Genomic DNA, 18036 nt, shown 5'->3' on the forward strand with positions numbered 1-18036 from the left:
GATTTGGATTTGGATTTGGTACTGTATAAATTAGATTTTAATATTAAAAATTAATTTTATCGAATAGTTTTTTTTAAAAAAAAAATTGTCAATAGCAAGTTTGTTACCCTTATGATGAAAGAGATTACACCAAGAACTTCATACTCGATCATAAGTTTGTAACAAGTTTTTGTTTTTTGGGTGAATTATTTAGTTTAAGATTATATATCCCATTCAAAATTTTGCCAATTAATTGAGTATTGTAGTTACGATGTAAGTTATTGTGATTATATAGATTCTTTGATTTGTTCATATTGCAGTGCTATTAGGGGAAAAAAAAAAAAAAAAAAAAAAGACTGATGGGGTCATTGGAGGAGTCAGATTGGGTATGGCTTCCGAAGAACTTATTGGATATGATTCTGAACAATTTGGTTTCACTTTCTGAATTTGTTCGATTTGGTGCGGTTTGCAAACCATGGCAGTGTGTGGCAATGGAGAACGAGGTTAAATTCGTTCAAAATAAGTTTTCCACACAAGTTCCATTCTTGATAGTGCCTTTGAAAGATAATAACGACGACGAACGACGCAGTCTATACAGCATTACTCATAATAAGCTATATGATTTTCAGTTACGGGTACCTTACAAAGAGAGGCTTTGTGGTTCCTCACATGGTTGGCTTTTTGGTATAGAAAAATCCTCGAGCGTAACTCTAATGAATCCGTTCTCTAGCTTTACCATAGAGCTTCCTCCAATTGATAGTATGGTCTCAATAAGCATAGATAAGATTTCCTTTGAAGTTACAAAGGTTATATTGTCAGCTGACCCTGCTTCGTCTCCTAATGACTATATTGTTGCCGCTATCTATGGTGGTGAAGAGAACCTGGCATTTATTCGGGCAGGAGATGAAGCTTGGACTTGCATAGGTAAAGAGAGATTTATGTCATTCTATGATGTCATATATTATAAAGGCCGGATTTTTGCAATTGATAGGTATAGAGTCCTAATAATTGATGTTAAAAGAAGGGTTGGGGCTTCGCAAGTGGAGGAAAAGGAAATTGCACTGCAAATTATTCATACTGAACTCATGTATGTTGTCGAATCATCTGACGGGGAATTACTTCTTGTACAAAGGCTTTTAGAAATTGGAGAAGATTCACAACATGCAACTTCAGGGGTTAAGGTTTTCAAGATGCTCTTAGACCAATTTGAGGAGGGTTCACATATGCTGGTTGAAGTGAAGAACTTGGATGGAGACACCCAGTTTTTGGGAGATAATCATTCCATTTGTGTTTCAGCTTCCAAATGGCCCGGATGTGAACCTAATTCCATATACTATACTGATGATTATATTGACATTATATACCATCCCCCATCTGGGCGCCGTGACATGGGTATCTTCAACATAGTGAATGGAAGCTTTGGGACACATTATATCCTTGATCCTTCACATAACGATATGCCGCCCTCAATTTGGATTGTCCCAACTGTGTTTGGAAGTTCAGTATAGACTTAATTTGTGGTCAATCTAATTTATTTAGGTTTTTTTTTTTTTTTTTTTTTTTTATGTGACGAAAAAATCTGTTTTCATCTTTTGCTGTAGCAAATGTGAGATCAAGTTTGTAAGACATATAATTAAACATTATTGTTGGTTTTTCTCAAATATATGGTATTATAAATATTTTTTAGCTACAATTCATTTTCTCTTATAAGAAAGTTACTGTCTTTTTCCTTATAAGAAATTTATTGTCTTTTTCCTTAGAAGAAAGTTACTGTCATCATGAATCATATTCCTTGAAATGAGGGTTGGAAATAACATTGCATCATAATTCTTGATGGTTAAAGTGTCCTTGTAATGCAATCTAGCTCTCATCTATTGTGCTGTCTGTAGTCCTTTGGCCAAGAATTAAGACCATATTTTTTATATTTGATTTGCTGGTTTGCGCCAAGTAGCCTTGCTTGATTTCTAGTTACATTGTTTGGCAATTTCTTGAGGTTGCCTGTTTATTTTTAAGTTTGGTCAAATGTACTAAAGAATTGATTGAATTCATGAAGGAAGCCTATGTAGTTTTTGAGTATTTTATTTTTTATTTATTAAATTCCCTGGCATTATATCATGAATCATATTCCTTGAGGGCTCGATCATAATAATGGATCTGAGTTTGGTTGAAAGTAAATCTATTACTGATCAATGTTTAGCTTTTTATTGAGCACTCGATTAACGAGTAGTCGTGTTCAACTGATTCCCCTGAATAGTTCTTTAAAGCATGTGAAGATTGCTTAGATAGTCTTTATTAAAATGCTTTGCCAAATTTATATACAATATCTCTGTTACCAATGCATTAGTTTGCTGGTTTAGATAATTATATCTAATTTCGTGCAGACCTTGGTATTTTTGATATCATTCTGTTAATGACGAAAGCTGCAGAGGCCAAAACCGAACAACTTGACTATCCACCTTCCTTACACATGTTTAGTAATCAAATTTTTTTTTTTTCTTTTTTATAAATTTTTTTTTAATTTTATTTATTACACATGTTTTCTCTTTCTTTAAATTAGTCCCTCATCCCTTGTATGGCCTGGATCTGCTAGCAACTCATTTCCAAAAACCTTTTAGTGCATGAGAGATGGTCTTGTGCATGTGTGGTTGCTAGATTGAGTATTCCTGCGCTAAGAATTTTCATCCGGCAACGTGGATAATTGCCTACACTGTAAATCTCTTAGAATGTCTATCTGATTTTATATTCTCTCATATTTTACTCTTATTTCTCTCTTGCTGCCATTCTCTCTCTAGCTCTCTCTCTCCTCTCACTTGATAGCAAGAATAGAATTTTCATTAAAATACATAGTCCCGTAACTGGAAAATCAATGTCAACTCTTTCTCTCTCTCTCTACATATGAACATATTATACATATATAAATATGTGTATTAGAGCTGATTTATCAGCATGTACCGAACTCTATTTCTCTCTCTCTTGAAATTATATTTGCCATATCTGTGCTGTTAAGAGCTAAAATTGATTGATGCATTTAGCCAATTATGAAGCATAAGCAGCTATTGGAGCTCAAATAGGAATCTAAAGCATCTACTGAAGCTGTTTGATATGGGCTCAACTGTTGAAGTTCTCTGTGAAGTTCTCATCAATACATGTGTTTGGTTTGGGCCGGCTGATTTCCTGCGGGCAATAAGGTAAGAAAATTTGATTTCCTGCACATTGACGAGGGCCGTTCCAATACGCCAAACTGAATGTAGTGAATGTATGGTTCAAGAAAAGCCTTTTATGTCAAATTTAAATTTATAAAAACCACTACCAACACCACTACTAACGTAGTAAGAGTGAGTAGGGATCGTCCCAAGAGATTATACGTGTTGGAATTTCAACTTCGACTCTAGCATACCAAATGATTGCAAAAGAGAGTTGGATTGGTTGATTAAGCTAAATTGAATTCAACTAAATAAAATAATATGAAGTAAACAAGAGAGAGAGAGAGGTCTTGGGGTGTAGAGATCACCACCAAGCAATACTTTTCTATACCACTAACAAGTGATCAATTGAGGGTAATGGATGTGTTGCAACAATGTTGTGTGTGTAAAAGACATTCAATTGGTAAGGGTGACTCAACAAGTGCAAATTGTCTCAATCAACATGTGTGAGGCCACAATACATCTATTGGTAGAGGAATATATTGTCTAAACATCATGTGAAGATAACAAAATAACAATTCAAGTCATTGAACCTTTCATTAAGCTCATAGTCCAAGTAATCCATAAGGATGACTTAGTTAAACATGCATTATCTAAACATCATGTGAGAGGTACAAAATATCTATTGGGACAGGAATAAATTGTCTAAACACATGTGAAAGATACAACATATCATAATTAGTCATTAATCCTTCATTAAGCTCACAATCCACATACAACACAATATTAGAGGAATATGCCATTTGGACTCACAAGCATAGAACATCAAACATTAAGAGTAGATTGTCCTCCCATCTAACATTACACTACCACTACACTAAATCTACACTACTAGCATGAAAATAAAGCTATCTAGACTAGGGGAGAGGCACAAACCATTAAGAATAGGCATAAACCATCAAATGAACCAAAATAGCATTCATTAAGCATATCATTTTGATAATCTCTAGATCTATAACATCAATACACATAGACATGCATCAAAAACACTAAATCTAGAGATAAGCACATGAATATCCTACTCTAGCATACATAGACATATGGATAGAATAGAATAGTCAATTGGAAGCATTAAACCATACAAATCATGAAATAATCAAGATTTATATATACATGAATATCAAGATGTATCATACAACACTAATCCCTCAATAATACACAAGATTAGAGTATAGAAAGCATACTTGGGGTTAACTCTAGCCCCAAGAGGATGTCTAGCCACTCATGGTAATGATGATCTGTGATACCCCCGGATTTCCGAATGCAGGTTGGCCAGGCCCACGCCCGAATACCCGAGGATATCAAAACAAATTGATAATAAACGAACACAGAGTACAAAAGAATAAAGAAGAATAAATAAAATACTGACAAGAAACTAAAATGATAATCTAATAATAAACCTCATAATATATTTCCATTAATTAATAAACTCTTCTGATACAACTGATCCTCCAAAATACAACTCGGGAATCCATACTGTGTGGACCCCTAGAAAATCCAAACTAAACAAATGGCAACAATAACTGTCTAAATCAGGAAACTGAATCATAAAGGAATTCCTATGTAGCATCGGAAGAATGAAGTAGACTGATCCCTACTCAGCACGAACAACCTCGACTCCTGACGAACACCTAAAAAATAATGGTGGGTCAGGCCCACAAACAAGTTCTACTCTATTACAGTCCAAACAGAGATCCGATACACGTATACATCCTAGTCAATCCAACAGTAATTAGTAGTCCGTATATATATATATACACACACTAAAGGAACCTCACTAGACTATAGGGTTGTCTCAACCTGAATAGTAGGCAACATGCAAAACGCACATATAGTGGGCATGAATACCTAGACCTACCAGGGTACACAACTACACTATATCTAGCTACACATCCCTGGCGATATACGCACCCTAACCACTAATCCTGAGACTCTAGCTCATATCATGGCACCATACTTATATATATAAAATCTAGTAACCATCCTATCCGGTATAAATTAATCCTCCATAAGTCATTCAACTTGTTCAGCTGACCTGACTTGAATATAAGTAGGACTTAACATTTTAGTTAATCCATTCCCTTATATAATAAATTAATCATCCATAAGTCATTCAACTTGTTCAGCTGACCTGACTTGAATATATGTAGGACTTAACATTTTAGTTAATCCATTCCCTTATATAAAATAGGTAGGACTTAACTGATAAGTTAATCCGTCCCTAGAATGCCACCGTCCCATACCGGTGCATTAAACCACACAATCCAACAAATAATGTAACGATTAAGGAAATACATCAAACAATCCAGAAATAATTATGATTATATTATATCAAGTTATCACAAAATAGGAATGACTTATTATTTATTTAAGCTTCCTATATCATATGTCCTACATAAACTGAATCTTATACATATGATGATATTTTATTATACCGTCAAATAAGCATTCTCCACATCCAATTCATCCTACACATTTAATCTCAATTTCTAAAACATATTAAAAGATTAAATTCATTCATTTGTTTAAAACATTCAAATAGCAAGCATCATTATGATTGAGTCTATTTAAATTTATTTAAACCTAAACCTAGTTTCTATTTAATGTTCAGGAATCCTAGACATGTTTTTACGTTCCATCGTTCCACAGATATGAAAAAATACATAATTTAAACATATAAAAATTCACACCGGAAATCAAATCAAAATCATGCATTTATCAATTCATAACACAAGAACAGATATGAACCAAATTCATAAAACATATGTTCTAATCCAATTAAACATGCATAATTATTTAATTTTATGTGTTTAATAAATTCTGGAATTTCCTAGGCATGTACAGAAACACGAATCAAAGGGAAAGAGATAGAAGAAGAACTTACCTTAAACTTTCAGATTGAAAGTTAAACTTCTTCTTCCTTGATCTTCTCTCTAAAGGATTTTCTCCTCCTTCCTTCCTCTTCCTCCTTCTCTCTCTAACTCTCTCTAGAATATATTACGTGATATATTTTCACTCCTTTTTCAACCTATAGTTGTGTATTTATAGGCTAAATAATAACCCTATTCCTTTTCCCAATCCAAGTCAACTTAATAAAGAAAAATAAAAAATGAAAATATTAAAAAGGTAACTTAAAATATGTTACGTATATAATCTATGTATATCCTTATTAATTAAATAAAATATATACATTAGATTATTTATTAATACTAAAGTTACCATAATATTAAAAGGTAACTTAAAATATGTTACGTATATAATCTATCTATATCCTCATTAAATAAATAAAATATATACATCAGATTATTTATTTATACTAAAGTTACCATAATATTAAAAAGTAACTTAAAACATAACACGTATCAAACATACGTATATTTTTATTATTTAAATATAAAACATATACATAAGATTAAATATTACTACCCAAGTTACCATAAAAGTAATTAATAAATTACTTTCCTTTTTATATATATTAAAAAGGTAAGTAAAATATATTACGTATATAATTTATGTATATGTTTATTAAATAAATAAATTATACACAATTCATTATTTATTAATGGATTATCCAATAATACATAAGTTACTATAATATTATAAAGTAACTTAAAACATAATACGTATCAAATCTATGTATATTTTTATTATTTAAATATAAAACATATACATCAGATTAAATATTACTACCCAAGTTACCATAAAAGTAATTAATAAATTACTTTCTTTTTTATATATGTATATAATATATATATATATATATATATTATATATATACACAACTATCCATGGGTAATAATCCACACACATCCAACCTCCTATCCAAGTAGTCCATGGGACCCAATTGGTTGGCCCATTATTACTAACCATAACCATAAAAGAAAAATAAAATAAAATAATAAAAGAAAAGAAAACATTTAATTTACAATTAATCAAAACACCATTTAAGCACATAATCTAATTTAACAATTAACACATAGACAAATACAAATAATACATAGACACATAATCAAATAATCAAGAAATACCTAATTCAATTAAACACATAAGTAATTAGTCAAATAATCAATTAAATAATTAACAATACAATTAAAACAACTAAATAAATACCGAGACTATCCTTTTAAAATTAGGGTATTACATGATCCAACCCTCAAGGGCTAACTCAATGGTTGTTCCTTGTTGGTGAAAATCTCCTCCAATGGTGCTCTAGCTTCCCTCCTTCCTCCTCTCCAAGAATAGCTTCCAAGATGATTTTCAATGTGTGACAAGAGACTCTCTCCAAAAAGTGTATCATATTCCTTATATAGGTAGGTCAAATACACCCCATGATGAGCTGTGGTCGTACAAGGCATATTCTCCAATGATTAGATGAAGGACGGAATAAATGAGCTGGACTTTAACGTTTTCTCGCTGGAGGAAGTTCGATCGATCGAACCTTAACTTGGATCGATCGAAAATGGGTTCGATCGATCGAACTGCATCTTGGATTGATCGAAGTGGTCTGACTCCTCCGGATAATGACAAGGCTGGGATATTTTCAAGATATTTATGGGGAAAAAGACAAAAGTGGTTGGTAGGCGTACAGCTGTGGATAAGATCAATCATTTGAATAGGACAAAATAGGGTTCGATCGATCGAAGGTGATGTTCGATCGATCGAACTTGGAATTTCAGCAAAGGCCAATGTTGGATCTATCGAGAAGTACTGTGATCGATCATAGATGTTCGATCGATCGAACTCTAAGTTGGATCGATCGAACTTTTCAACTGCACAACTTGATTCCTTTTTGCTTCTTTCTTTCTCCACTTTGCTCCCTCCTTTGGTTTATCTCAGGATTGCTTCAATTAAGCTCTTATTTGGCTGAGTTAGCTAAATTTTGGGATTAGTGCCTGAAAATATAAATAACACGTAATAAGTCTAAAACGGCAAAATAAGATAGATAAAGGTACTAGAATGCTTAAGCTTAACGGGTTTAAATGCGCACTTTTCAGTGCTCATCACACCCCCAAACTTAAATATTGCTAGTCCCTAGCAATGAACTAAGAAGTAAAGAATGAAATGAACAACTAAACAAGTATAAACTGGAAAGCAAGTAAAATGATAACACCATTTTCGTAGGGAACACGATTGCATTTAGCATATGCAACAAGCCTTTTAAACCCCTAGGTTACCCCTAGTGGACGAGTAAAGTCTCGTGAGGGTTTCCAAAAATGGTACCCACAAACATTAAGCTCATTCTTTCAAAAGAGGCACTAATATTGCAAACAAGCATTAGGAGAAAACTACCACAAGTATGCAATTTTTCAACCGTTTCTAAGCAATCTCCCAAAATCTCAATATCAAGCAAGCAAGTATGGTCCTCCACATATCGAGAAAATGATCATGAAAATCGAAACAAGTCTAGAATCCATGTGAGAGATCCGGCATTAAGTGTGTTGCTATCTTAGACAACTAGAGAAATAATCATATCCTTACCCTCAAATTAGCACACAAATCTAGTACCGATCATCAAGATAAGAGAGTGGACCTTTTATTAAAGCTTTATTGTTCTAGGTGCGCTTATTCTTTTCACTCATTTTCTTCTTCTTCTTTTTTTTTATTTTTTATTGAGGATCAAAGATGGAAGTATTGTGTAATGTGTTGATCTCTTAAGCTTTCTAGAAGATTCATGTAGCGAGCTTTAGGTCAATGACTCCCAAACCAAATGGCTTTAGGGCATTAGGTGTTAAGACACCCCAACGGACTTACAAACTCAAATCAACTAGGCTCCAAATCAAGACAACAACCATCTAATCATTTCCTACTTCTCGCTTTTTGGGAGAAGTCCTCACTTTTATTGCTTTTGCAACTTCTTTCTTTTTTTCTTTTTCTTTTTTTTTTCCAAATTAAAAATTAAAGTTAAACAAAATATTTTTGATTTTTGGAAATAAGATAAAAGGAAATAAAATAAAAGAAAAGAAATATTATTATTTTTTTTATATATATATATTTTTATTTTAAATACCAAGACAGAAGTAACTAAATAAAATAAAATAAAATAAAAATAGAAATAGGAAAAAGTCAAAAAGTCAAAGGGTCAAAGGGGCAAAGCTGTGATCGATCGAAGATGAAATTCGATCGATTGAACATGTAAAATTTTGGAGATCCCGAGAGCATGCATTTTTGAAAAATGGATGAGGCCTGAAAATTTTTCTAAGTGTTGGGACTCATGATCGATCGAACCACATGTTGGATCGATCGAAATGGTTTACGATCGATCGAACTTTTGAAAATTTGGAGATCCCGAGAGCATGCATTTTGGAATTTGGATGCAGGTCCAAAAATTTTCTAAGTGTTGGGACTCTGGATCGATCGAACTGAGAAATTGGATCGATCGAAGTACAATTCGATCGATCGAAGGTGCTCTTGTGATCGATCGAACTGGCACTAAATGCCTAATTTTGAACTGAAAATGCAGAAAATCCTATGCTAAGCCCCAATGATGGTAACAAGAATGAAAAATTGAAAAATAGATGGAAGAATGTACACAAGAATGAAAAATAAAAAGAAATGAGGGAGGAATAGAGTTGTGAAACTCTACAAATTCTAGTGTTTAACGTCTCTAGCAAGACGTTAGGTCAACTCACTAATCAAATGAATCAAAAACTGGATATGAAACATCCTTATTGACCCTCTTTTCACTTTTCTCATTTAATGTCCCACTTATGACAATAAAATCATCCTCCAAAAGAATGACTTGAAAAGAAATAAAAGAGATAATATTGTTCCTTTCATCCACGGTCTTGAAAACAAAATCAATCATGGTTAGGCTTGCCTCTTTGTTGTGTTCTTGAAACACATTCAAATGATCATCCATATTGATAATTGGTGAGGCATTGTCTTTCAAAGACTCATTTGGATTAATAAGAAACACCCTCTCTTCATCCCTCTTCTCCTCCTCATAAATTACCATTTCCTCACCTTCTAAGTAAGCTAAGGAGTCCATTAGAGAGTATATTTCATTTTTAGAGCTTTTAAAGTCAAAACCACAATTTTTATACATTTCCAAAAGACACTCCTCAAGAGGGTCATTAGAGATAATAGAAGGAAGGCCCTCTTCAACAAGTTCCTCCTCCTTCTCTCCTACCTCAAGTGTGGTCAACATCTCCTCACTCTCTAGAGTAGCCATCTCCGAGATAAAATCATAATCAAAATAAGGAAAGTCCTCATTAATCATGTTATGTTCTATTGGATTAGCCACTAACTCACTTGCCACTTCCTCCTCTATACAAGATAGAGTGCTAGGCATTAGCTCACTTGTTTCATTCTCCTCACTCTCATCATCCTCATCTATATACATTGAAGTTCTTGCCATTTTTTCATTTGCCTCTTCCTCCTCCTCTTGATAAGAAAGAGTACTTGCAATTTGCTCAACTTGAGCTTCTAAGTTGGCTAAAGTTTGAGAATGAGAATTAATAAGTGAAGTGTGTGAAATATGCACATCAAGTAAAGCTAACACTTTTTCTTCAAATCCGGGTGAGTACTTAGAAGGTGGTGGAATTGATTCATCATAAAATGGTGGTGGAGGGCAATAGTCATAAGAAGGATTAAATGAGTAATCAAGTCCATAATAAGATGATGCATGAAATGAATTGTACTCAATCTCAGAAGGATTAAAATGTGATGGAGGAGCATAAGGTGAAGGGATGTAATTCCCCCCCAAACTTGGATCAAACAATTCCTCCATTCACAATTAAAACCCAAATGCAAGAAAAAATTGGCCTCAACAAGGGCCTATGCTTGGACAAAAATTTAGCAATCAAATGAGCCTCAACAAGGGCTATCACACGCATACAAAGAAGTGAAACAATTAAAATACAAGAGTGCCAGGAATTGCTCACAATTGTCCTTTAGCACTTCAACTCCAAATTTAGCTTTTAAGCTCCAATGATTGCTTTAAGTTCCAAAGTTCGCCTTCCTTATAGTCAAGTACCTAATTGAACAAATAATAATGAGAATCAAGAGAAAATAATATACAATGGAAAATAAAATAAAAATAGAAGATATCTAATGAACACTATTGTCTAGTTTAATTCCAACAAAACCGTTAATCCCCGGCAACAGCGCCAAAATCTGACGAGGGCCGTTCCAATACGCCAAACTGAATGTAGTGAATGTGTGGTTCAAGAAAAGCCTTTTATGTCAAATTTAAATTTATAAAAACCACTACCAACACCACTACTAACGTAGCAAGAGTGAGTAGGGATCGTCCCAAGGGATTATACGTGTTGGAATTTCAACTTCGACTCTAGCGTACCAAATGATTGCAAAAGAGAGTTGGGTTGGTTGATTAAGCTAAATTGAATTCAACTAAATAAAATAATGTGAAGTAAACAAGAGAGAGAGAGGTCTTGGGGTGTAGAGATCACCACCAAGCAATACTTTTCTATACCACTAACAAGTGATCAATTGAGGGTAATGGATGTGTTGCAACAATGTTGTGTGTGTAAAAGACATTCAATTGGTAAGGGTGACTCAACAAGTGCAAATTGTCTCAATCAACATATGTGAGGCCACAATACATCTATTGGTAGAGGAATATATTGTCTAAACATCATGTGAAGATAACAAAATAACAATTCAAGTCATTAAACCTTTCATTAAGCTCATAGTCCAAGCAATCCATAAGGATGACTTAGTTAAACATGCATTATCTAAACATCATGTGAGAGGTACAAAATATCTATTGGGACAGGAATAAATTGTCTAAACACATGTGAAAGATACAACATATCATAACTAGTCATTAATCCTTCATTAAGCTCACAATCCACATACAACATAATATTAGAGGAATATGCCATTTGGACTCACAAGCATGGAACATCAAATATCAAGAGTAGATTGTCCTCCCATCTAACATTACACTACCACTACACTAAATCTACACTACTAGCATGAAAATAAAGCTATCTAGACTAGGGGAGAGGCACAAACCATCAAGAATAGGCATAAACCATCAAATGAACCAAAATAGCATTCATTAAGCATATCATTTTGATAATCTTTAGATCTATAGCATCAATACACATAGACATGCATCAAAAACACTAAATCTAGAGATAAGCACATGAATATCCTACTCTAGCATACATAGACATATAGATAGAATAGAATAGTCAATTAGAAGCATTAAACCATACAAACCATGAAATAATCAAGATTTATATATACATGAATATCAAGATGTATCATACAACACTAATCCCTCAATAATACACAAGATTAGAGTATAGAAAGCATGCTTGGGGCTAACTCTAGCCCCAAGAGGATGTCTAGCCACTCATGGTAGAGATGATCCAACCCTCAAGGGCTAACTCCATGGCTGCTCCTTGTTGGTGAAGATCTCCTCCAATGGTGCTCTAGCTTCCCTCCTTCCTCCTCTCCAAGAATAGCTTCCAAGATGATTTTCAATGTGTGACAAGAGACTCTCTCCAAAAAGTGTATCACATTCCTTATATAGGTAGGTCAAATACACCCCATGATGAGCTGTGGTCGTGCAAGGCATATTCTCCAATGATTGGATGAAGGACGGAATAAATGAGCTGGACTTTAACTTTTGCTCGCTGGAGGAAGTTCGATCGATCGAACCTTAACTTAGATCGATCGAAAATGGGTTCGATCGATCAAACTGCATCTTGGATCAATCGAAGTGGTCTGACTCCTCCGGATAATGACAAGGCTGGGATATTTTCAAGATATTTATGGGGAAAAAGACAAAAGTGGTTGGTAAGCGTACAGCTGTGGATAAGATCAATCCTTTGAATAGGACAAAATAGGGTTCGATCGATTAAAGTTGATGTTCGATCGATCAAACTTGGAATTTCAGCAAAGGCCAAGGTTGGATCTATCGAGAAGTACTATGATCGATCATAGATGTTCGATCGATCGAACTCTAAGTTGGATCGATCGAACTTTTCAGCTGCACAACTTGATTCCTTTTTGCTCATTTCTTTCTCCACTTTGCTCCCTCCTTTGGTTTGTCTCAGGATTGCTTCAATTAAGCTCTTATTTGGCTGAGTTAGCTAAATTTTGGGATTAGTGCCTGAAAATATAAATAACACGTAATAAGTCTAAAACGGCAAAGTAAGATAGATAAAGGTACTAGAATGCTTAAGCTTAACGGGTTTAAATGCGCACTTTTCATTGCTCATCACACATGATATTCTATTTCTCTGTCTGGTTGTTTTGAAATGAAATGGAAATTGTGCTAGATGATGTTTGTAGTTTTTGTGCGAACTCTTGGCATTTGAAGTGTTGAAAGAGAAGGATTGAGGGAAAAAAATGATTGATCTGGTTTTGCTTTAAGTTTATTGTAATTTACTCTGTCATACAGACATATTTCTTCCATTAGGATTCTACAAACTTTCCTCTTCCTGATTAGGAAAAGAATAGGAAGGCTCTATATAAATATATGTAGGTCAGCTTTACTCATTATTCTATCAGTTTGGATCTCATCGCCAGTTGTGAAGTTTAAGATTTTTGCAGACTCCAGGTGAGTTGTTTTTATTATTCATATATATATATATATAATTACTCCGTATATCTTAGCTGAATTTACTATTATTCTCTCATGTGTTCGAATTCTCAAATAAATTCATGCATCTACATGTATTAATCTCTCTCTTTGTTATTTATATAAATGTATAACCACGGATTAAAGTTGCTATAAAAAATACTAAGACGAATTTCTGCCACAATATATATTTTTTTATAGATTGGAACTTGTGATTTGGGACTGGTTCACGTAGATTATAATATTGAAAATTATTTATATAAATGTTTGAAAGACAAGGCTGCTGTCTGCAATTTAAGCATTGGTGAGGGGGTTTTAAGTGCAATTTTTCCTGACTTTTATATCTCCTCTATCCCTAAAAATCTAAGCCGTCGTGCTTTATTCAGAGAGTTGACCAGGAAATAAAACTCTCGACTCTTTGTTCTATTAGGAAAAGATTGTATTTTGATATATATATATAGATCAGTTTTACTTAAGATTATTGGTTTGCATCACCAATTGTGAAGTTTAAGATTATTTCAGTCTTTGAGGTAAGTTGTTTTGATTGTTCATATTTCACAATATATTGTTTTTATGGGATTTGGATTTGGTACTGTATAAAGCCATGGGATTTGGATTTGGTAGTGTATAAATTAGGTTTAATATTGAAAATTAATTTTCTCCAATAGTTTTTTTTTTTTTTTCAAAAATTGTCATTAGCAAGTTTGTTACCCGTATGATGATGAAAGAGATTACACCAATAACTTCATTCTAGATCCTGGTTAACGACCAATAAGTTTGTTACAAGTTTTTTTTTTTTTTTTGGTGAATTATTTAGTTTGAAATTATAAATCCCATTCAAAATTTTGCCAATTGATTGAGTATTGTAGATTAAAAATATATATATAAATAAGTATTGTAGATATAATGTAAGTTATTGTGATAATATAGATTCTTTATTTTGTTCACAATGTAGTGGTATTAGCAAAAAAAAAGACTGATGGGGTCATTGGAGGGGTCAGATTGGGCATGGCTTCTGAAGAACTTATTGGATATGATTTTGGACAAGTTGGTTTCACTTTCTGAATACGTTCGATTTGGTGCGGTTTGCAAACCATGGTGGTGGGCATTGGATAACAAAGTTAAATTCGTTCAATATAGGTGTTCTAGACAAGTTCCATTATGGATCGTGCCTGCGAAAGATAATAGCAACAAAAGCCGTAGTCTATACAGCATCACTCATAATAAATTATGTGATTTTCAGTTACGGATACCTTATCAGAAGAGGCTTTCTGGTTCCTCACATGGTTGGTTGTTTATTGTGGAAGAACCCTTTGGTGTAACCTTAATCAACCCATTCTCTGGTGCTACCATTGAGCTTCGTCCAATTATGAACCTCTCAGATTTCCAGCCTCCTAATGTTAGTGACGACGATCATGACGACTTTGAATACGAGCATGACACAGGTCCTATTGAGGTTGACTTTGAAGTTGTAAAGGCTACATTGTCAGCTGACCCTGCTTCGTCTCCTAATGACTATATTGTTACGGCCATCTATAGTGGTTACTTTAAGACTAGCATTTATTCGGGCAGGAGATGAGGCTTGGACTTACATAGATAAAGAGAGATTTCGGCTCATCTTTGATGTCACATGTTATAAAGGCCGGATTTTTGCAGTTGATGATTAGAGTAGAGTCCTAATGATTGATGTTAATAGAAGGGCTGGGGATAGTCAGGCTCCGCAAGTGGAGGTAATTGCACCGCTAACTAATGTGTATTCTCATCAGACGTATCTTGCTGAATCATCTAGTGGGGATTTACTTGTTGTACAAAGGTTTGTAAAAGTTGGAGATGATTCACAGCATGCAACTACAGGGTTTAAGGTTTGCAAGTTGCTCTTAGACCAATTTGAGCAAGGTTGTTGGCCTATGCGGGTTGAATTGAAGAACTTGGGTGGAGACACCCTATTTTTGGGAGATAACCGTTCCATTTGTGTTTCAGTTTCCTAATGGCCCGGATGCCAACCAGATTCTATATACTACACAGATGATTATATGGAGATTCTATCCCAGCTTCCATCTGAGCGCCGCGACATTGGTATCTTCAACATGTTAAAGGGAAGCTTTGGGATGCATTACATCCTTGATCCTTCACATAAGGATATGCCACCCTCAATTTGGATTGTGCCAACTGTGTTATAAAATTGAGTGGAGACTTAATTATTTGGAGTGTGTTTTTGTCATATCTAATTTTATTTAGTTTTTTTTTTTAGCTCATCATTTTTATGCAGTGTAAAAAATCTATTTTTATCTCTTGCTGTAGCAAATGTGAGATCAAGTTTGTAAGACATATAATAAAATATTATTGTGGTTTTCTCTCAATTTTTATGGAATTATAAATATTTCTGAGCTACTATTCATTTTCTAATAAGAAAGTTACCGTCTTTTTCCTTATCAGAAATTTATTGTCTGTTTTTTTTAGAAGAAACCTCCTGTCTTTTTTCTCTATTAGCATCATGAATCATCTTCCTTAAAATGATTGTTGGAACTAACATTGAATCATAATTCTTGATGGTTAAAGTGTCCTTGTAAAGCAATCCAGCTCTCAACTATTGTTCTGTCTGCATATTTTGATAAGTATGTTCAAGTGTGGATAGCTTTTCATGTACTAAAGAGTTGGATGACATTCATGAAGGAAGCCTATATGTTCTTTGATTTTTTTTTTTTTTTTGAAAGCTGGATCATGTCTTGCATTAATTCTTGGGGCCCATTCATGAAAATGGATCTGAGTTTGGTTGAAAGTAAATCTTTTGTTGATCCATGTTTAGCTTATTATTGAGTGCCTGATCTGATTTTCCCGGATAGCTTTAAATTTATATGGTAGATACATTCGCTCTTTAAAGAACATGAAGATTGCTAGATATTCTCTATTATGATGCTTTGCCAGATTTATATATAATATAACTCTATTTTTACTGATGCACTAGGTGGCCGGTTTAGAGGATTATATCTGATGTCGGTGCAGAACTTAGTGTTTCTGATATCATTTCGCTAATGATGAAAGCTGCAGAGGCCAAAACTGTACTACTTGGGTTGCATTGTCTCATCACATGATTAGTGGTTTCTAAGGCTGTAGCTCCAGGAAGCAAATTTTTTTTATTTTCCTCCACATAAAAACTGTTTTGCGCATGAAAGATGGTCTTGTGCATGTGTGGCTTCTGGACTGAGTGATCCCTGCTGCGAGAATTTTCATCCAGCGATTATGCATTATTCCTTTTGGTCGGTACTATTAGCCTTACTTGTTCAATGAATTCTGAGTTTTGCTTGCATTTATTGTTCTGTTTGCAGGCAAGGATCTAAACACTGAATTCATCATATATCCTCACTACAAGAAAATGAGGAAATGGTGGCGGATATATTATATATATCAGCAGTCTAGATAAACCGCCGCAAGAGCTCCTTGTGCCAACCTTTTTCTGTAATTGCTGCCTGAGATATCATGTGACCGCGACTCAAACTATTTTATTAAATTTCCCCCGACTCTCTATCTTCTCTCATAGATTACTATCATTTCTCTCTTGCAACCTTTCTCTGTCTAATGCTCTCTCTTCTCTTAAACTCTTTCACCCCAAAGAACGAATACAGAATTGTTATCGGAATACACAGTCCTGTAACTGGAAAGTCAATGGAAACTCTCTCTCTCTCTCTCTCTCTCTCTCTCTCTCTCTATTAAATATGTATACATATATAAAAATCACTGAAAGAGGCTAATCTGGTTCCTTATTGTTAGTACAGATTCTTGTACATGGGGTTCGCCTCCTTTTCCCCTCTAAACGGAATGTGGGATAAGTTAGAAGCATACACCAAGGAAGCTTAGTGCCCTGCAATTGACATGATCTACCAACACTTAATGCAGGTCATAACATAACCATTGGCTTGGCATGGTTTCTAAATCCTGGTTTGTTGTGCATATTTGGCTGAATTTCCAGTTTTTATTTTTATTTTTTGTTATCAAAAGAAAAATCAGAACTTGTTGAGTATCCTTAACCAGTGTCCTGAGGACTAATGCAGAGTATTCTCGAATGTGGCTTAGTAATACCCTTCTTTTTATCTGTTTTAGCTACCAACAGGGGTCAAATGACTGTATACGATTCTTATTGCGGAAAATTCTGCAAAATTATGCAGCTCATAAACACACTGATGTGAATTCAGCTCGTAACAAGGTAATCTGATCAGTTTTGTTTCACAAAGTAGGTGTTCTTACCTGATGTTGATTTTTCGAAGCTTAGATTTTTAGTGACGGATCTTAATGACTGGT

General features: G+C 34.1%; 2 protein-coding genes across 2 annotated transcripts; both read left to right on the forward strand.

Moving 5' to 3' along the window:
- The first annotated feature begins 338 nt into the window (after positions 1 to 338).
- On the forward strand, positions 339 to 1487 carry LOC132270294 (putative F-box protein At3g25750). Its single transcript, XM_059771478.1, has one exon. The coding sequence runs from the start codon at positions 339 to 341 to the stop codon at positions 1485 to 1487; it is 1149 nt and encodes a 382-aa protein (XP_059627461.1).
- Positions 1488 to 14719: 13232 nt separating this feature from the next.
- LOC132270295 (uncharacterized) lies at positions 14720 to 15319 on the forward strand. Its single transcript, XM_059771479.1, has one exon. It carries the CDS (start codon positions 14720 to 14722, stop codon positions 15317 to 15319), a length of 600 nt encoding a protein of 199 aa, XP_059627462.1.
- Positions 15320 to 18036: the final 2717 nt, after the last annotated feature.

The sequence above is a fragment of the Cornus florida genome, unplaced genomic scaffold (genome assembly GCF_030987335.1).
Source record: "Cornus florida cultivar Cherokee Brave unplaced genomic scaffold, ASM3098733v1 CherokeeBrave_3.0.0_Hap2_Chr08, whole genome shotgun sequence".
Taxonomy (NCBI): domain Eukaryota; kingdom Viridiplantae; phylum Streptophyta; class Magnoliopsida; order Cornales; family Cornaceae; genus Cornus; species Cornus florida.